This window comes from Notolepis coatsorum (genome assembly GCF_963971535.1).
Source record: "Notolepis coatsorum genome assembly, chromosome: 2".
NCBI classification, from domain to species: domain Eukaryota; kingdom Metazoa; phylum Chordata; class Actinopteri; order Aulopiformes; family Paralepididae; genus Notolepis; species Notolepis coatsorum.
The window spans coordinates 86,860,034-86,881,990 of record NC_140166.1 but is presented as its reverse complement, the minus strand read 5'-3'; the positions used below and the strand labels follow the sequence as shown (position 1 = coordinate 86,881,990).

The following is a 21,957-nucleotide window of genomic DNA, read 5'->3' as shown; positions in this document are numbered from 1 at the left end:
CACTCAGCCAGATGGTTCTGGGACTCTGCTTACAAACACAAGTAGAGCCACCAGACAGAAACCACACTGGACTAAATCAAATGATAAGAAAACAAAAAGAAAACGATCTGACACATTGGAAAGAAACAACCCAAAACCAGTGCAAATTGAAATGCTATTTGGCCCTAAACAGAGAGTACACAGTGGCAGAATACCTGAGCACTGTGACTGACCCAAAACTAAGAAGATCCTTGACTAGGTACAGACTCAGCGAGCACAGCCTAGCCATTGAGAAAGGCCGCCATAGGCAGACCTGGCTCCCAAGCGAAGACAGACTGTGCACCCACTGCACACAAGATGTGGTGGAAACCGAGCTCCACTTCTTAACAACCTGCCCACTATACCAAGACATCAGAGACATATACTTCCCACAAATTGCAAACACCCAAAGAGACTTTGAAAACATGGACAATAACTAAACGTATGTTTCCCATGTCAATAAAGCCCATTTGAATTGAAAATTGAATTGAATTGAATTGAGAGAGAGAGAGAGAGAGAGAGAGAGAGAGAGAGAGAGAGAGAGAGAGAGAGAGAGAGAGAGAGAGAGAGAGAGAGAGAGAGAGAGAGAGAGAGAGAGAGAGAGAGAGAGAGAGAGAGAGAGAGAAAGAGAGAGAGAGAAAGAGAGAGAGAGAGAGAGAGAGAGAGATGGAAGATTGTAGGTGTTAATGTGTTAAGATTTAGTGAAAATAAAACAAACACAGGCATGCATTACTTTTGTTTTGTGAACTTGAACAGAATACTCCACAGAGAGAGAGTGTGTGTGTGTGTGTGTGTGTGTGTGTGTGTGTGTGTGTGTGTGTGTGTGTGTGTGTGTGTGTGTGTGTGTGTGTGTGTGTGTGTGTGTGTGTGTGTGTGTGTGTGTGTGTGTGTGTGTGTCTGTGATGTGTGTCTGTGATGTGTGTCTGTGATGTGTGTGATGGAGCGGTTGAGTTTGAGCCAGCGGTGAGATAGGATCAATCCCAAACGGCAGCAGTAATTGAGGAAGCGCAGTACAAGCCAACCAGCCATGTAATTCTAATCTCAGCCATGTAGCAGTCATCGCTCACACTCCAGGCATGATCTGGCCGTCAGCCACATACACCCAGAGCCCTGGTGTCTCCGAATGGCCTCAACACCCAGAGCCCTGGGCCCTCATTTATCAATGCTGCGTACGCACAGATATGTGAGTAAAAAAACTTGTGTACGATCATTTCTAAGCAAAATGTGGGATTTATACATTTGAACGTGTGCTTGATATTGTGCATATATCTACGCACAGCTCTGACCATGCGTACATACAGTATGCACCAAGCGGTAGAATATAAAAACTTCAACAGACGGGATAAGATTCCATGCATTCGTTTCAACATGACGTGGTGTTCGGTATGACACGTAATTAATTATATCGGTCTTGCTGAGTTTGTTATTTGAACCAAAGAGAATTGACTCTGTTTTACCCAGGTGTAATGATAGTTTGTTATCAGCGAGCCAGATGCAGATTTTGCCGAGTTCTGAGCTGAGGGTTTTTTCAACCTGTAACTTGTTCTTGTCAGAGACCAGCAGGGCTGAGTCGTCCGCAAACAGGAACAAGCTGACGACATGTCATTTGCATAAATTAGGAACAGTAGCGGTCCTAGTATGCTTCACAGCTGGCTGTGAGGGGGGGACAGTGTACTGTTTATTTCCACCATCTGTTCTCTCCCCTCCAGGTAGGATTGTATCCAGCTCACTAACTATCAAAACCAATTACTTTTAGCTTGTCAATCAGAATGGAGTGATTGACAGTGTTGAAGGCCTTTTGTAGGTCCAGCATGACCATGCCGCAGTATTTGCCCGCGTCCACCTCTTGTTTGATGTGGTCGTTAAAATAGAGAAGGCATGTGTCAGTGCAGTGGGATGTTCTGTTGGAATACGTAGATTCGATTTTCTTCCGCAAGGTACTTTTCGACCTGTTCGTATACTATTTTTTCCATGACTTTCGAGATGGAGGTAAGGATAGAAACAGGGCGGTAGTTGCCTGGGTCTAATTTGCTGCCCTTTTTGTGCAGGGGTGTTACTCTCGCAATTTTGAAGTATTTGGGTATGTGTCCCTGTTTTACAATCTAAAGTACAGCCTAAGTACAATCTAAGTACAGTGAGTAAAAATTTGTAAACAGTGAGATACAAATGCAGACAATGAGGTACGACACTTTAAGGTAAGGTGCAAATGCAAATGAGGTATGAATGTAGTGCAAATCTCTTTAATAAATAGATTAAAGTGTCTAAAGTGAGTGTTAATAAGGTGAGTGTTTGTTTAAAAGTGAGTGTGTGCATGTGGATGTCTGTGCAATGTGTGTAGATGATGGGTTGTTACATAGAGGCATTGAGCATCCTGATGGCCTGGGCCCAGGAGTTCAAAACTTGTAATCCCTATCTGATTGGATCAAATTTGTATTCATTAAATTCAACTCCTTATGAATTGAAAAGGGGGGACCCTGATGTAAACAAGACAAAAGTCTTTCTCTGGTCTGCATCCCCTTAACAATTGTGTGTATTGAGCTGTACTGTAGTACTGTACCCATTCTGCAATCTGTTAATATAAAATGTTCAATCAATCAATAGGGATTCAATGTTTTGAACTCCTGGGCTGGGGATAGAAGCTCCTTCTGAGTCTCTATTTACTGGCCATGAGACTCGGTAGTGCTTGCCTGACTGCAGCAGTTCAAAGAGGCAGTTGTTTGGGTGAGTCTTTGGTTATTCTCTTAGACTTGGCCCTGCAACGCTTGTTATAAATGTCCTGGAGAGTGGGAAGCCCACCTCCAAGTGTGCGTTCGGCTGAACGGGCCACTCTCTGTAGTCTGCTGCGGTTGTGTGCGGTGCTATTAAGTACTCATATCGGTACTCTGTATCAGCAAGTACCCAAATGTAAGTACTTGGTCTGAAAAAGGGTGGTATCGGGACATCTATAAATCAGAGTATTAAAACTAGCAATATATTCTGGTTGAATGTATCTAACTGACTGATTGTCTTGCTGGGTCCAACTTAACTAGACTTGCCTAGTCTTGTTTTCTTCAGTGGTTGGTAACCTGATCAGTGCTGAACAAGTGGTTTATATGCAGTCACTTAGAGTTGGCCTTTGGCCGCATATCTTTCCATCATACTGTATCTGAATCATTCATTATCACTGAATCAAGTATTGTAGCAGCATCTCCCTCTCAAATTCAAATGTCAAATTCAAATTTGAGAAAAGGTCCTTTATCGGCATGAATGTCAAACAAGTTTATTTTTTTAGTCTTTTATAAAACAAAAAGAAAGAAATAATAATAAATATAACTGCAAATTAGCAGTATAACAGTACAAAATATACATAAATAAAACAAGATTTGTCATTAAGTCACCACACTTGGAGCTCATACACTAATGCACTTACAAAAAAGTTACAAAGACATTTCTCCACTTACGAAGTTCTTGGGCCAGTTCTGGCATTCACAAACGGTTTCTTATCTGGGATTCGTTCTTAGCTCAGAACAGGATTTAAGAATGTGGAACGTCGTAGATAGGCCAGATTGTTGTGTGCCCGTGTTCTTAACACATTGTCTGCCACGCAGTTTGCCCATCTTATACCACTCTCTGCCAGTGCTGTAACCCTATGGAGTCGCTCACCTTCTTTGCAGGGCTATAACATTTTAAATATTATAGCTATATCGACATTACTATGGCCCATTCAACATCGGGTATCAATCGTTCCGGATGTGGGAATGTTATATTTTTCCATTCATACATTGTCGTGTTAGTACCGTCATGAATATAAGTATGTTTTTAGAGTGTAGAGCAGTAATTCCTAGAATGCGAGTTATAGGCCCTGACGCATATTATACATAATCGATTGGCATTTCGTTCCTATACACGTTATATTAAAAAATTCAAATGCATATGATCGCTATACATTATGCTCCATCATGCGTGAAGGAAAGGGGGGGGGGGGGTCGTTTATGATTCCTTGATTGTCAGTAACGGCTTTCTTTAGTACGACATCATACGTTGATCAGATGGATTGCAATGAAATAAATGCACAAGCTGGAATTAACGTTAGATTCCTCTTACCTGTGGCCGATGCGTCTGGAGAAAAGAAATTCCAATAATTTGATTTCGATCTGCTAGATCCATTTTCCGTTTGTATGACGCAATAAACGCCGAAAGCATATTGATTCTTGCGTCTCGAAAAGCGATCCAATGCCACTCGAGTGTTTGTCTGGATCCACGTAACAAGCTAGCTCTGCCGGAACATTTTCCCCGATGCACAGAGCGCCACATCCGGTTTAGAGTGAAGTGCAACTCGCCCGAAATCCACCAGGCGGCGGTATTGAGGCGTTGCAATATCAGACAGAGTCCAGCTGGCTCCCGGAGCCTTGCTGGATGAATTATGAATGCCAATAGCGAATAATGGAAATAACGATCATAAAAACGAGTAAACTCATTGTTGGCGTTATTAGATTGGCGGGCAATAACGAGTATACTCGTTTTTGGCGCAGAACCAGTTAATGACTTCATTTGTGAGAAATCATTGGTTATTGCATTCACATCGATTCTACAGACATCCTCAGATTTAAATAATAATAATAATAATAATAATAATAATAATAATAATAATAATAATAATAATAATAATAATAATAATAATAATAATAATAATAATAATAATAATAATAATAATAATAATAATAATAATAATAATAATAATAATAATAATAATAATAATAATAATAATAAATACGAGAATATTTGTATGATTAACAATTACATTTTACATTTATAGTCATCATTCAACAAGGCATTGTGATGTCCTAAAATTAATAAACGCACTACACAAACACTGCAAATGGCAGTGAATAAATAAATAAATAAATAAATGAGAACTAAACTCAATCATGTGGATATAACTATAGTGGAATAGAATGGGCTGACCCCTATTAGTCGATTAGTCTACTAATCAGTCGAAAGGAGCCGTAGTCGACTGCCAACCTCTTAGTCGAATAAAAAAAATATATATATATATATTATAATATATTTTTTTTATAATTTTTTTTTATCATTCTTTCCAAAAGAAAAGAGTCCTAGAAGCTTGGCTAACGCTAATGGCACGCATACCAGAGGATAACTGGCTACGAAAACAGGTACAGAGGCACTGAAAGACGATTTCACCCATCTAATGAACACACTAGACTAGACAAATATCAAGATGTATCCATCAGTGGACCAATTGCATGCTTTTGCAGAGGACAAGAAGCCTTCAGTCGACTCCTTCAGACATTAAGCACCCCCCACAGCCCAAATGGAATGATAAAAAAATAAATATATATATAGGCCTATATATACTTTTTCTTTTGTCGACTAATAGTCGACTAACGGCAAATTTTGCCCAATCATAGTCGACTATCCAAATCCTTAGTCGGGGACAGCCCTAGAATGGACACATCTACATTCTGCTCTCAGCACATCCCATTCCTTTCATGTAGGCTATATATTTGCCATTTTGTATTAATAGCTCATACACCATCTTGTATATTGTTGTTTTTATTTTTTACCTTGCTTAGTGTGCACATTGTAAGAGCAGAGCGTGTAAGAGCCAGTGGAGAAACATTCTACTGCGCAAATAAAACCTTAAACTTGCAGGTGGACTTGAACATACAGATGTGAAGGGGGGTGAAGGGGGTGTTTCCCCCCCTTGGTGGATTTTTTTTGTCAAATCAGTTGTGCAATAGTCAGTTTTGGTGAGTTGTTTCTATACAATTCAGTTATATGACATTTAGGTATGACACAGGACTACACAAGCATTTTTAGTATAGAAATGTGTCAACAGACTAAAGCAGGGAACCACAATATTTTTTTGCATACGAATTATGCAGAATGTAATATCATAACTGTCTATTACTTTTCTTGCAATTGAGCCAATTTTCCTTAGGTACGGTTTTGAGGTGTGTGTTCAACAGAATGTAGTATCAAAAACACATTCACAAAAAGTATGGGTTACTGAATGCTGAACTGCACTGTTATAATCACTAAGCCATTGTAAGACCGTACCTGTGTCCCTGTATCACTTGTCTCTGCTGCCCTTTGATTAAAAAACGTCCCTATGTCCATTTTCCTTATTTTTTTGGCATATTTCAGTTAGTCACAGTAAAAGTCACCTATAGTAAAAGTGAGATAATTGACTATATCAAAACATGCTAGGGCTGTACCGAATAGTTCGAAGCTTCGTTCATAATGTTGACATTCGAATTCTAAATCAACATACAAAATTGTAATAAAAAATAAAAAATAAAGAAAGAATTTAAATTTTTTAATTTGTATTTGCCAAGGTATGGCGAGTGCCATACCTTGCCATACCAGAACGACGCCCCTGCTTTAAACAAGCAATGTTGCTGAATAAATGTAAATTGAACCATGCCATCCAATAATCAGTGATCAATCACACTATTTAAAAGGGAGGGGAGGAGGGAGCGGAGAGCGATGAGTACCTAGTGGGACGCTTCAGGCTACCAAGACCTGTCTTAATGGAGCTGTGCAATACCCTGGAGCCAGCACTGAGGAGCGGGACCAGACGCTCAAACCCTGTGCCACCACATATCCTGGTACTGTCCACCTTAAACTCATTCCACCGTCGAGCGCAGCATCGGATTGCTGAAAAGACACAGCAGCTGACACAGCAGCAGCTGACACACTTCAGACACTGTGCGCTCCTCTCCTGACGCCACGTTAAACTCACCTGTTAACTCGTCCCATGCTGCTTTTTTTGGGTGGCCTTGTCCCCGTATTGACACTACTAAATAAGATGTCACGCTAAGATGTCATGTGCTGCTCCTTACAACAACAGTCTGCGTTTACGATGCACCATGTATATACCATATATATTTATTTATTATATATCTGTCTGCACATACCTGCATATAATCCCTTTTAAATATCTGCTTTGTATCTCTGACAGCAGAGAGATACTCTGCCAATGTATATTATTGTTTTAGGCTCAAATACCGGTAGCTTTATAATTGACTTGTTTCGGCTTCATTGTGCCAATGTTCCAAGTAAGATGCTTGACGTTGTTTGATGATTTGATTGATTGTAATATTTATTTTGGAGGCAGTGAGACTGAGACTCTATCTCTCTCTCTCTCTCTCTCTAACTCTGTCTCTCTCTGTCTGCATCCTTCTCTCTTTCTTTCTCTGTCTCTCTCTTTCTCTATATCCCTCTCTCTCTAACTCTGTCTCTATCTGTCTGCATCCTTCTCTCTTTCTCTCTCTCTATATCTCTCTCTCGCTTTCTCTCTCTCTCTCTAACTATGTATCTCTCTCTAACTCTGTCTCTATCTGTCTGCATCCTTCTCTCTTTCTCTCTCTCTATATCTCTCTCGCTTTCTCTCTCTCTCTCTAACTATGTATCTATCTGTCTGCATCCTTCTCTCTCTCTCTCTCTCTCTCTCTCTCTCTCTATCTCTCTCTCTCTCTCTCTCTCTCTCTCTCTCTCTCTCTCTCTCTCTCTCTCTCTCTCTCTCTCTCTCTCTCTCTCTCTCTCTCTCTCTCAGTAACCACACGGGTGTACCATGAACGGTCACTAATAACATTACTGTCATCTGTCAGTAGATTGCATTTAACAGTTAGACCATGGAACATGATGACACATTCCTCAGCTGCACTGCAAACAAATCTCCATTTTAACAAGTCAAATCATGTTAGATGTGATGCATTCACAAAAAGACAGTGGGCCCAAAACTCACTCACTCACTCACTCACTCACTCACTCACTCACTCACTCACTCACTCACTCACTCACTCACTCACTCACTCACTCACTCACTCACTCACTCACTCACTCACTCACTCACTCACTCACTCACTCACTCACTCACTCACTCTTTCTCTCATGTTGTGTAAGAACAATATCATGATGAATACTTTACATCTTGCTGTTACAAGAATATCCTTTCCCCAAAACAAGGGCCATATTAAACAGGTATAGTGATCTGTATTTATTATTGTTATTTGACAAACTAATAATTATTTAAGTCACACAGAATCAAGTTGAAATGTCTCATGTTACTGGCAGATTATTATTATTATTATTATTATTATTATTATTATTATTATTATTATTATTATTATTATTATTATTATTATTATTATTATTATTATTATTATTATTATTATTATTATTATTATTTTATTTTAAGTCTTTTAAGTACTTTAAAGCACTTTAAACGTAGAATTTGTAATGCAGTCAAACAGTGACTGCTAGGCAAAAGAGCCCGTATTGCACTGTGTTTACATATTTTGTTCTGGTCTGATGTGTGGGTTGGAATTTAGTTTTAATTTAACTTGTTATACTGTGAATAACTCCAGACCTCTCTTGGCAAAGCCAAGTATCTAACCTATGTATGCGAAATGTAAGACTATGTGTTTTAGGGGGAAGACAGTTTCTATGGGATACGTGGGGTGAGAAGAGCAATCAATAATCTCTATGACTTGTACCTATGAGTTCTAATTACGTTCTGGGAACGTGTTGCAGGTCTGGCTGGCATGGTTCTTGTAGCGCAGGTTCCTCATTAGCGGCAGGTGTGTCGACAGCTGATTGCGCTGATTGTGTGCAGGTGCGCCGCAGCCCGTGCTGTGCGTACGCAGAGGTAGAGTGAATGAATGAATGAATGAAAACTTTATTTAACAGATTGCAGAATGGGTACAATACAGTACGGCTCAATACATACAATTGTTAAGGGGATGCAGACCTGAGAAAGACGTTTGTCTTGTTTCCATCAGGGTCCCCCATTTTCAATTCATATAGACATTTATGACATACACAACATACATGACATTTATGGCATAGGGACATATAGGTATTTAGTACTGATACATTTGTGACATAGGCGGTATTCAAATATACAGTACTGTTACCCCTAGATCCTGACAGAGTATATACATATGATGGGGAGGGGACTGTACATTAGGAGGGGGTGGGTGGGTGGGAGGGAAATATACATACGGCGGGGAGGGAATATATACATGCGGTGGGGAGGAGACTGTCTATTAGGAGGTGGTGGGGGTTTTGGGCATTTACGGTGGCCAGTTTCGAATTGCAGCCTCCCGTAGGTGCTCTTTAAGGGCGGTTTTGAATGTGGGCAGGGATTCACATTCCTTTACAGCTTTGGGTAGGGCGTTCCACATTGTTGTGGCATAATTGCGAAACGTGTTTAGTCCCTTGTTTGAGCCGAATCTGGGTTTAACATGATTTGTTGAGCTTCCTCTGGTGTAGTGGTTGTGGTATTCACTGACCTTTGGGAAGTATTTTGACATGTACATGGGCACCCCGGTCGTATAGTGTATCTTGTAGACCAGGCCCATTGCAAGTTGCTGTACTCTGTCGTCTACTCTAAGCCATCCTAGGTTGGCAAAGTGGGCAGGGGTGAGGTGGGTTCTGGGGTTCAGGTCAAGTAGTAGTCTGACCAGTTTGTTTTGTGATGTTTGTAATTTTGTTTTAAGCGCCTTTGAGGTGCTTTGGTACCATGAGGTGCACGCATAGTCATAGTACCCTTGAATGAGTGCTCCTGCCAGAGTCTTCAGGGTATTCTTGTTTACCAGAGAGGAGATCCGGTACAAGAATCTAGTTCGTTGGTTGACTTTTTTTATTACATTGGATGCCATTTTGTCACAGGAAAGATTTGCCTCTAGGATGGAACCCAGGTAGGTAATTTCGTCTTTCCTTGTGACAATATTGTCACCCACTGTAACTGAGAATCCGTCGGTCTTGCTGAGTTTGTTATTTGAACCGAAGAGAATGGACTCTGTTTTGCCCATGTGTAATGATAGTTTGTTATCAGCGAGCCATATGCAGATTTTGCCTAGTTCCGTGCTGAGGGTTTTTTCAGAGGGCAGGGGAGTGCTGGGCCCTGTTCCTCGTACCTGGCTAACTGAGTTAGCCGGATCATTTTCAGCATAGCTTGCCTTAAGCCAGAACATTCCGTTCCCCGACGTCGGATTGTCTAAATCACCATGGTAACAGATCAGAAAGTTTGAACCTGCTCCAGCGCAGGCTTAAGTTCAGTTAGCTGGATAACCTGCATGGCGGCCACACCCTCGCAAAGAAATGCCAGCTCCCTTCCTGAAATAATTCTCACAGTCTAGATCCCATTTATACCATTCTGAATTATGTTTTTGTGCTTCGTTCTTCTAGAGGGGGCTTTTGAAATGTAAAATAATATGAATCATATTCAGCCTATGAATTTACTTTGTCCTAAATAATGCACGTCATAGTTATACGGATACGGCGCTCGCTATCGCGACACACACTATGTAGTTTTTTTTATTTATTTATCCCCCCCCCCCTTTTTCCGATTTTTCTCCCATCCCACTGTTAGTCGTTATTTAACTTGTCGGCGAGGCTATTGAGCCGTACTGTATTGTACCCATTCTGCAATCTGTTAATAAAGTTTTAAATCAATCAATCAATCAATCAATCAATGCTGTTAGAAAATCAGGATTTCTGCGATCGACACTTGCTGTCTTTTCAGGTGAGGCGGCCGCGTGCACTGATCCTGAGTATCAAGTCTGGTTCGAATTAACGAGTCTGAATCCACCTTCGAGGAACAGGGAAAGCATGGATTCAAACATCCCGTTAATTGAATCTGGATAATGGGACATTTGATCGACTTAGTTGAACCAGGTACGGGGAATAGGGCCCAGGTGACTCTGGCCGACCCACAACACTATCTCTCTCTCTCTCTCTCTCTCTCTCTCTCTCTCTCTCTCTCTCTCTCTCTCTCTCTCTCTCTCTCTCTCTCTCTCTCTCTCTCTCTCTCTCTCTCTCTCTCTCTCTCTTTCATTTGGTTGTTGATGCAGTCTAGATAACGTTTTGGTTTCATTTGGTTGTTGATGCAGTCTAGAGAACGTTTTGGTTTCATTTGGTTGTTGATGCAGTCTAGAGAACGTTTTGGTTTCATTTGGTTGTTGATGCAGTCTAGAGAACGTTTTGGTTTCATTTGGTTGTTGATGCAGTCTAGAGAACGTTTTGGTTTCATTTGGTTGTTGATGCAGTCTAGAGAACGTTTTGGTTTCATTTGGTTGTTGATGCAGTCTAGAGAACGTTTTGGTTTCATTTGGTTGTTGATGCAGTCTAGAGAACGTTTTGGTTTCATTTGGTTGTTGATGCAGTCTAGAGAACGTTTTGGTTTCATTTGGTTGTTGATGCAGTCTAGAGAACGTTTTGGTTTCATTTGGTTGTTGATGCAGTCTAGAGAACGTTTTGGTTTCATTTGGTTGTTGATGCAGTCTAGAGAACGTTTTGGTTTCATTTGGTTGCTGGTACAGCGGTTTGGTGCAGTGCCATACTGAAGACAACAAAGAACACAAGGCTACCAGTGCCAACACACTCTGAACCAAATCAAATCAAATGTATTTGTATAGCCCGAGATTACATGGAATAGCCACCATGGGCTGTTCAAGTCTTCTTGTACAAGTCAAGAAGAAACATCACAAAAGATAAACAACAAAAAAAAACACCATAAAATCCAAATATGCAAAACGCCCAGACTTTCCCCCAATGAAGATAAGGAACAACTCACTAAAAACCTAGCAATAGGAAGAAGGGGAAAAAAGCACCACAGGCGACGTGGAGGAGAGAAACCTCAGATGGGCTGTTCAAAGGGGGGATCCCCCAACTCGGATGTCGGTGATAATATAGTGTTGCAATGGATGATAGATGGATGGAGAATAGAACAGGCGAACCACACCAGAACCACACCAGAACCACACCAGAACCACACCAGAACCACACCAGAACCAGCTGTTACTACTACAGTGACTCCTTCCAACTAATATTATAGGATCCTTTTTAGTTATGTTAGGGTTAGAGTTAGGGTTAGGGTTAGGTTCTGTTAGGTTAGGTTAGGTTCTGCTTGGTTATAATTAGGTTTACATTCTGTTAGGTTACGGTCTGTTAGGTTATGGCTATGGTTAGGGTTACATGTACATTTTTACATTTAATCATTTAGCTTACCCTTTTTTTCCAACGCAACTTACTAGTTCTGTACAACAAGTCAGCAGGAAGGGTACAACTCTTTCAGCTGAGTAACAATGTTCATCAAACAGTGTTGAAACTTGGTGTGCTGCTGCAGTGTTGAGTGCATAGTAGTAAAACACATTAGTATAGTAGGTAGTAATATAGGCAAGGACGATTATTCTGTGGAACAGTGCATGATAGTAGAAGACAGTAAGAAGGTTAGGGTTAGGTTCCCCCCCCCCCCCCCCCCCCCCCCCTTGGTTTCGACTGTTGTGGGAAGTTTGTTCCACCGTTGTGGGGCAAGGACAGAGAATAGGCTGCTTCTCTTTGATGACCGTCTCGGAGCTCGGACAGGAGTAGGTCTGAGGGTGGACAGAAGATGTAGAGCGGAGGGGTCTTGAGGGTGTGTATTTAGAGACCATTGACCGGAGGTAGGCGGGGAGCGGTTACGGTTCTGTTAGATTAGGTTAGGTAAAATTAGGTTACGGTCATGTTAGGTTAGGTGAGGGTAGAGTTCGGTTCTGTTAGGTTAGGTTAGGGTTCTGTTAGGTTAGGTTCTGTTAGGTTTGGGTTGGGTTCGATAAGGTTTGGTTAGGCTTATGTTTGTTAGATTCGATTCTATTAAGTTAGATTAGGTTTGGTTAGGGTTAAGTTCTGTAGGTCAGCTTAGAGTTAGGTTCTGTTAGGTTAGGTTACAACAACATTGTGTAAAGTAAGCAGGGTGCTGATCATTTCTAAAACGAAGCGTCGATAGGGATAAAATAAAGTAGACTTGACGTCACTTTAATTTCATAGTGGACTGAAAATCAAACGCAAGCCTATTCCTCAAGACACAAACAGCCACTAATTCAACAACAACCGCATGGCAATGATGACAGAGAGTTTGGAGCCCAGAAAGAGTGATTTGCACTCCAAACAATCTTCAAAATGTGATTTATAATTTATTTAAATCAACTGCCCTCCGGAACATTTAATTATTTTCTTACCCCCCCCCCCCCCCCCCACCAAGAGTCAGAGTAAATCTAATTGGGGCCGTTACAGAACGTACTCTATGATGTAAATGCTTGATAATGAGTTTCACCGCCAACAACCGACACACCAAGCCGGCTCCAAATTCAAAGCAAAGTCTCTCTCTTTCACACACACACAGACGCACACGCACGCACGCACACACGCACGCACGCACGCACACACGCACGCACGCACACACGCACGCACGCACGCACACACACACACACACACACACACCACACACACACACACACACACACACACACACACACACACACACACACATGTATGTTGTGTATGTCATAAATGTCATATGAATTGAAAATGGGAGACCCTGATGTAAGCAAGACAAATGTCTTTATCTGGTCTGCAGCCCCTTAACAATTGTGTGTATTGAGCCGTACTGTATTGTACCCATCTGTTAAATAAAGTTTTCATTCATTCATTCATTCATTCACACACACACACAGACACACACACACACACACACACACACACACACACACACACACACACACACACACACACACACACACACACACACACACACACACACACACACACACTCTCTCTCTCTCTCTATCGGCACGGTGGTGTAGTGGTTAACACTGTCGCCTCACAGCAAGGAGGTCCAGGGTTCGATTCCCGCTTGGGGACCAGGTTTCCATGATGCCAGGTACCCAGGTGGGGTATCTCCCAGGCCTTTCTGTGTGGAGTTTGCATGTTCTCCCCGTGCTCGCAAGGGTTTCCCCCCCGATAAGATAAACCCAATGGAAAAACATTCACAACAACAGATCGCTAACCCTGTGACGTCCTTGACGAAGACGGACAGGAGCACTTAGATTGGTCCCCGGGGCGCGGCTCACGTTGACGCCCTATCTGCTCCCGGCTGCCCATGGGGGGAAGGACGACGGGATGGGTTAGGCGCAGAGACTCTATAGCATCGGCGACTGAGAAAAAGACAATGCATGTGTGTGTGTGTGTGTGTGCATCCCGTGTGTGTGTGCCGCTCCAATTGCATGTCCAGTTCGTTGCATGCCGATTAAAGACCCCCTAAAGAGGTCCTGCATTATAAGATTATCTCTCTCTCTCTCTCTCTCTCTCTCTCTTGCTCTCTCTCTCTCTCAGTTTCTCTCTCTCACACACTCTCACACACGCCACCACACTGTGCATCATTAGAGCATAATTTGAAATACACACACTCCACTCTTACCGAATAAATTCAGACAGACCCGAAAATCGGTCAACATTTTTGGGTAATAATCATGAAACCCAAGGCTGGTGTTGGCATCATTAAGTGAATTAAACACATTGCTTAGTTGTAGAAGAGCTGCAGGCGGTGGGTGTGTTGATGCTGAACCTCCTTTCAAACGCTAACTGTTAGCTGAACCGACCGTTAGCTGAACCGACCGTTAGCTGAACCGACCATTAGCTGAACCGACCGTTAGCTGAACCGACCATTAGCCAAACTGACTGTTAGCTAAACCAACTGTTAGCTGAACCAACTGTTAGTTGAACCAACTGTTAGCTGAACCAACTGTTAGCTGAACCAACTGTTAGTTGAACCAACTGTTAGCTGAACCAACTGTTAGCTGAACCAACTGTTAGCTGAACCAACTGTTAGCTGAACCAACTGTTAGCTGAACCAACTGTTAGCTGAACCGACCAGGCCTTTCTTTGGTGCAGCATCGCGGGTCTCTGGTCCAAAAATAAGTTTCTCAGAGTTTGATGATTGATTGAAAAGTTTATTAACAGATTGCAGAATGGGTACAGTACAGTACAGCTCAATACATACAATTGTTAAGGGGATGCAGACCAGAGAAAGACTTTCGTCTTGTTTACATCAGGGTCCCCCATTTTCAATTCATCATAACATATATGACATACATGACATACAGATAGACAGTACTGCTACATCTATACATTTATGACATATCAGATTTGCAAATACAGTACTGTTTGTGATACAAAAGTGTCCAGAAAAGGAGTGTATATACATTTGGCGTAGAAACTGTACATTGGAGGAGGTTGGTTGGGTGGGGTGGGGTTGGGTGGGTTGGGTGAGGGCTGTACATTGGAGGTGGGGGGGGGGGGGGGTTGGGTAGGGGACACACACACATTTTACACTGTACATTGGAATATTGACAAAGCCTTACTTGGTCATTTACTGTACAACTAGGTTAGGACATTTGTAGGGGCCAGTTTCGAATTGCAGTCTCACGTAGGTGTTTTTTGAGAGTGTTTTTGAAAGTGGGTAGTGATTCACATTCCTTTACAGCTTTAGGCAGGGCGTTCCACATTGATGTGGCATAATTGCGAAACGTGTTTAGTCCTTGTTTGAGCCGAATCTGGGTTTTACATGATTTGTGGAGCTCCCTCTGGTGTTGTGATCGTGGTATTCACTGACCTTTGGGAAGTATTTTGACATGTACATGGGTACCTTGGTCGCGTAGTGTATCTTGTAGACCAGGCCCATTGCAAGTTGCTGTACTCTGTGGCTTACTCTAAGCCATCCTAGGTTGTCAAAGTGGGCAGGGGTGAGGTGGGTTCTAGGAGTCAGGTCAAGTAGTAGTCTGACCAGTTTGTTTTGAGATGTTTGTAATTTGTTTTTTAGTGCCTTTGAGGTGCTTTGGTACCATGAGGTGCAAGCATAGTCGTAGTACCCTTGAATGAGTGCTCCTGCTAGAGTCTTCAGGGTATTCTTGTTTACCAGAGAGGAGATCCGGTACAAGAATCGCGTTCGTTGGTTGACTTTTTTTATTACATTGGATGCCATTTTGTCACAGGAAAGATTAGCCTCTAGGATGGAACCCAGGTAGGTAATTTCATCTTTCCTTGTGATAATATTGTCACCCACTGTAACCGAGAAGCCGTCGGTCTTGCTGAGTTTGTTATTTGAACCGAAGAGAATGGACTCTGTTTTGCCCATGTGTAATGATAGTTTGTTGTCGGGGAGCCATATGCAGATTTTGCCTAGTTCCGAGCTGAGGGCTTTTTCAACCTGTAACTTGTTCTTGTCAGAGACCAGCAGGCTGAGTCGTCCGCAAACAGGAACAAGTTGCAGTCACAAGCTGACGACATGTAATTTGCATAAATTAGGAATAGTAGCGGTCCTAGTATGCTTCCTTGTGGAACACCACAGCTCACTGTGAGGGGGGGGGGATAGGGTACCGTTTACTTCCACCATCTGTTCTCTCCCCTCCAGGTAGGATTGTATCCAGCTCACTGATAAACTATCAAAACCAATTGCTTTTAGCTTGTCAATCAGAATGGTGTGATTGACAGTGTCGAAGGCCTTTTGTAGGTCCAGCATGACCATGCCGCAGTATTTGCCCGCGTCCACCTCTTGTTTGATGTGGTCGTTCAAGTAGAGAAGGCATGTGTCAGTGGAGAGAATGAATTCTCGTACATTGCGCTGTGGACATGCCAAATGTTAAGGCATGTTTGAAAGCAGTGTGTTGCAATTGTACGGTTTCACTTTAAGAGTGTTGCATTATGGAAGACAGCGTTTTCTTTTGGGTTGCTTGAGTGGCCATCTTTGGCGAAGCAGTTGGTGGCTAGGAGAGAGTATCACATTAGTTGGCACTGTTTTCAATTAGAAAGAGATATACATGTAATGGAAGTCCACAACTTGGTGAGATACTGTGAAATCGTTGCCACAAAAAAGTCCACAGAGCTGTGAGGTGTCTGCTGGTTACTGTATGTCCACAGAGCTGTGAGGTGTCTGCTGGTTACTGTATGTCCACAGAGCTGTGAGGTGTCTGCTGGTTACTGTATGTCCACAGAGCTGTGAGGTGTCTGCTGGTTACTGTATGTCCACAGAGCTGTGAGGTGTCTGCTGGTTACTGTATGTCCACAGAGCTGTGAGGTGTCTGCTGGTTACTGTATGTCCACAGAGCTGTGAGGTGTCTGCTGGTTACTGTATGTCCACAGAGCTGTGAGGTGTCTGCTGGTTACTGTATGTCCACAGAGCTATGCAAGTGTGAAAGTTCATATAGTCAAGGTCTCCACAGCACCACAGTCTAGTTAGCTGGAACCAGGGAAAAGTAACAAGTGGATGTGCTGTATAGTCCTGTTTTTTTGCGAGCTGAAAAGGGTTTAGTAAAACATACTTTGTCTCTACAGGGCCTATAGAAGCATGTTAGTATAGAAGCCTGTTAGTATAGACCATTGTGACTGGTCCATGACATGCTCCACAGCCTTTGTATCAAGAAATGGTGTCACTTTCTGGATTCAATGCAACATCTAGTGACTATGAGAACTTTGCGCTCACAGTCCGTGACCTCTCTCTCTCCGGGCATTGAGTCAGTAGTGCTGTAGTACAGCCTTTGAAGTTCTATTGTGTTCTGTTTTCATTGGAAAGCCATGTTGTTTTTCTGTTCCAAAGCGAACCGAGCTGTGCACAACATAACTGACATGGGGTCAGGCAGTGTGAACGTCTTCGGCTCATAGTGGGAGAAACCATTTGTAAGTGTGTGTGTGTGTGTGTGTGTGTGTGTGTGTGTGTGTGTGTGTGTGTGTGTGTGTGTGTGTGTGTGTGTGTGTGTGGTGTGTGTGTGTGTGTGTGTGTGTGTGTGTGTGTGTGTGTGTGTGTGTGTGTGTGTGTGTGTGTGTGTGTGTGTGTGTGTGTGTGTGTGTGTGTGTGTGTGTGGTGTGTGTGTGTGTGTGTGTGTGTGTGTGTGTGTGTGTGTGTGTGTGTGTGTGTGTGTGTGTGTGTGTGTGTGTGTGTGTGTGTGTGTGTGTGTGTGTGTGTGTGTGTGTGTGTGTGTGTGTGTGTGTGTGTGTGTGTGTGTGTGTGTGTGTGTGTGTGTGTGTGTGTGTGTGTGTGTGTGTGGTGTGTGTGTGTGTGTGTGTGTGTGTGTGTGTGTGTGTGTGTGTGTGTGTGTGTGTGTGTGTGTGTGTGTGTGTGTGTGTGTGTGTGTGGTGTGTGTGTGTGTGTGTGTGTGTGTGTGTGTGTGTGTGTGTGTGTGTGTGTGTGTGTGTGTGTGTGTGTGTGTGTGTGTGTGTGTGTGTGTGTGTGTGTGTGTGTGTGTTGTGTGGTGTGTGTGTGGTGTGTGTGTGTGTGTGTGTCTCAGAGGGGGGGCGGGGGGGGTTATATAAAAATACCAACATGCGAAATAATGTGATGGGAGAAACACAATGCAAAGTACAAAAACAATATATGCCCTCCTCTCTGTCTAGTTACTGTAAAGCGACTTTGAGTTGTTTGAAAGTGTTTTATAAATCCCATGTATTCTTATTATTCATATTATTGTTATTAGTATGATAATTGTTATTGTTGTTATTATTGTTAGTGTTGTTATTATTATTATTATTATTATTATTATTATTATTATTATTAGTATTGTTGTTGTTGTTATTGTTATTATCATTGTTGTTTATATTAATATTAGTTAATAATAATAAGATAAACATACCTTTAATGTGTTATTAATGTGTGTCAGTGACGTCGGGCTATGTGTTTGTTGAGTGCTGGTTTTGTAGTGCTGTGTTCTTCCTCCTCATTTCCAGTGGTAATGAATCAGACTCTGGTCTCCCCCACAGCACTCACTCTTACTGCTCAGTGTGTGCTGAAAGCTGAAAAAGGGGCTTGAACATTAGAGAGGGAACACCACGCTCCAGCAGCTTTCTCACAGCCTCTAATGACAGCGGGAGCCGCGCACCACGCCGCTCCTTAAGCCTCTGTTTACAGACGGCTCTCTGGGCCTGCGGGGGATTCATACGTCTTATCTGCTGTCTTTATGTCTTACCCTATTACTACAAGGACACAGCTGTGTTGTGTTGTGTTGTGTTGAGTTGCGTTGTGTTGTGTTAGGTTATGTTATTGTGTTATCTTATGTTATGCTATGCGATTTAAGTTATCTTATTTCATCTTAAAGTAATGGTTCGTCTGAGGGATAATATGGTTTGTCACCTCTTTTTCGGCCGGTCATATTATTGATTTTGTGGCATGCTGGGAATAATTGATTCTGAATTTTTTGTCTTCCTCCCAACGAACAGAATGTCCCAGTCAGACATAATGACTCGCATCTTCCCGAATCCTTTCATTAACGTATCTATAAATTATGGAGGAATGGCCATTCTGTTCTTGAATTGCAGCCATAAATCCCGGGTGTGAACAAATGCGCGATAGCCCAAACCTCACATCTTGTCGTTTATTTGCATCCTGCAAAGGACATTCTATAAACAGGTGAGGAGACCGAAGAGCGTTATCTGTAAAACATGACTGACTCTGTGTCTCTCTTTGCTCCCAGTACGTCCCCAGGCGTCCATCTCCATCGACCTGGTGTCCAACAGCAGTGTCCTGGAGCTGGACGAGCAGGCGGAGGGCTGGTCCTCTGGGGACCGGGTGGTGGTGTCCAGCACCGACTACTCCATGCACCAAGCGGAGGAGTTCACCGTGCTGCCCTGTCCTACCTGCTCGCCTAACCAGGTCAAGGTCCAAGGTGAGGAAAACACTGTGATGACCTCCGTGATGTTACCATAAGACACCAACCTCTGTGTGTAATGCTATAGCAGAATGTCTATATATACCATGGCAATGTTGTCACAGGTCAAGATCAGTGGCTGCCTACAGTATTGACCCGAATATAATATGACTCTGATTATAAGATGTTGTAAGAACCCAGGGAACCTATCTCAAAGAGTATGGGGTTCCCCAACTGGTGCCAGTTGTATGGCAGCCATTGAGCCTGCGTAGCTCAAGGTTGGGTGCTACACAGTGGTGGTGACGGAGGCAATTTCCACCCTACATTCTAAAGTGCTTTGAGCGTCTAGAAATGTGAATGCAATGAGTTGTTGAAGATCAGATTGGGTCTTTATTTTTTAAAGATAAATTTTTTGACGTTTTATTGCTTTATTTCTACTGGGCAGTCCAGTAGAGAGAGACAGAGGAGGAATGGGAGACAGAGTGGGGGGAAGACATTCGGCAAATAACGACGGGTTCGGGAATCGAACCCGGGTCGGCCGTGTCGCGGCTGAGCGCGCTATGTGGTTTGCCACTGGGGCGCCCCAGATTGGGTCTTTATGAAAAAAATTATTATAATAATAATCTGACCCAAGTTGTACTTTGGGTCACACGTTCCTAGCTGCAATTCTGTAACTTCTTAAAATGAGCTGGGATGGAATCAGTTTCTTAACGAGTAATCTGAGAAATAGCTCTCGCTGGAAATTGTGTCTATCCAATGAGCTACAAACTCACAACTCCGCTTCCCAGAGCCATACTGTAAATGTACAGTATCCTGTCTATTTGCTGCTGCACCATTGTTACCTATAAAGGTAAAGTAAAGTCAAATGAAAACACTATAGTACTGTAAGAACATGTTTAGACTTACATTGGGGGATGTCATGAGGAAATCAGGTGATGATAGGTAACAAAGCAAATATTTAACGTGTTATATGAGGCCCACAAAAAATACAAATAAAAACACATGATTTTCCCAACATGGAGGCCTCTTTTACGCTCTGACACATGATTGTAGTGTTTTGCCAATTGAGTTTAAACAGGTGAGAAGTGAGTTAATCTACTTGGCAATTAGCTCGTCCCATTTTGAAGGCCAGTGTTTTCCAGGTGAACAAAGTGCGCTCAATGATGCAAGTTGTGTTCAGGGTTTTAAAAACACGTGATTTAGAAGTTGTATTGGAGTGAAAACAAAGGAATTGAGCTCAGAGTTTAGCCGGAATAGTCTCTGTCAACATAACTGTGTGTTGCTGTGCTTTGTGTGTAAATGGTAAATGGTAAATGACTGCTTTTTTATATAGCGCTTTTATCCAAAGCGCTTTACAATTTGTTACTCACATTTTAGCCATTCACTCACACATTCACACACCGACAGCGGAGGCAACCATGCAAGGTGCCAACCTGCTCATCGGGAGCAATTAGGGGTTAAGTGTCTTGCTCAAGGACACATCGACACGCTGCCCGGGAGGAGTGGGAATCGAACCGGGAACCTCCGGATTGCCAGACGACTGCTCTACCTCCCGAACGTTTTGTAGAGTTTTGAGAAATCGAGCTACAGTTTCAGAGAATGTGTTTAGAGAATTGAGAGAAGCTGTAATCTGTTTAGTTGTGATCCTCTTGCTTCGGGATGAGCCGTGAATCAGGTAACGTAGTTACCAGCTGTTCACCTTGTGATGGGAGAATGACTGCAGGCTGTAAGCGTGTTTTGACTGGAAATGTGACTGCAGGCTACATATTTAATGTTAGTCTGACATTACCCTTCACTAAGCATACACCACACGCTCCACTGTTGTTCACTGTCACAGCTTTTGAGCGGAACCGACCAGGGTGTCTCTCTGTGATTTGACATTTAAAACCCAGTGGAACATTTTACTTGAAAGAGCAGGCTGAGCTTGGGGGGGGGGGCAGCGACTCCTAGAAAATCAAATCAAATCAAATTCAAAAGATATTCTTGCGGTGTATTCATTATGATTTTTATATATTGGTAACCGCAATTCTTTTACTCAAATGAGTACGAATTACACTACTTATTACTGGGAAGAATACAAAATAAAAGTGAACATAATATAAAATATAATATGATTGGGAAATAATAAATATATGAATGATCATTGCATTTTTCTAGACACTCAAAGTGCTTCACTATGTAGGGTGGTAATTGCCTCCTTCACCACCACTGTGTCACACCCAAGCTTGGGCTACGCAGACTCAATGGCTGCCAGACACTGGCACCAGGCACACAACACACTACACAATGGCTGAATTGATTGATTAGGTGGCCTTGATGTCAGATACCTGATTGGGAATTTGACCAGGAGCGTTGGAGAACCCCCTGCTGTTTGCCTTAGGTTCTTTAACAACCAAATTCAGTCGGTTTATTGTCTCAATCCGAAGGACGGCATTCGCAACTGTACAGTCTCCCTATCACTATAACACAGGCATAGTTA

The 21,957-nt window shown here is 42.5% G+C and overlaps 1 protein-coding gene across 1 annotated transcript in view; it reads left to right on the top strand.

The window, feature by feature from the left end:
- Positions 1 to 21,957, top strand: part of cemip (cell migration inducing hyaluronidase 1) — a gene marked incomplete at its 3' end in the record, with an annotated part of 220,520 nt that overhangs the window by 83,612 nt on the left and 114,951 nt on the right. The window contains 1 exon segment of the mRNA XM_084308248.1: positions 19,305 to 19,496. Coding sequence (XP_084164374.1) covers positions 19,305 to 19,496 — 192 coding nt within the window.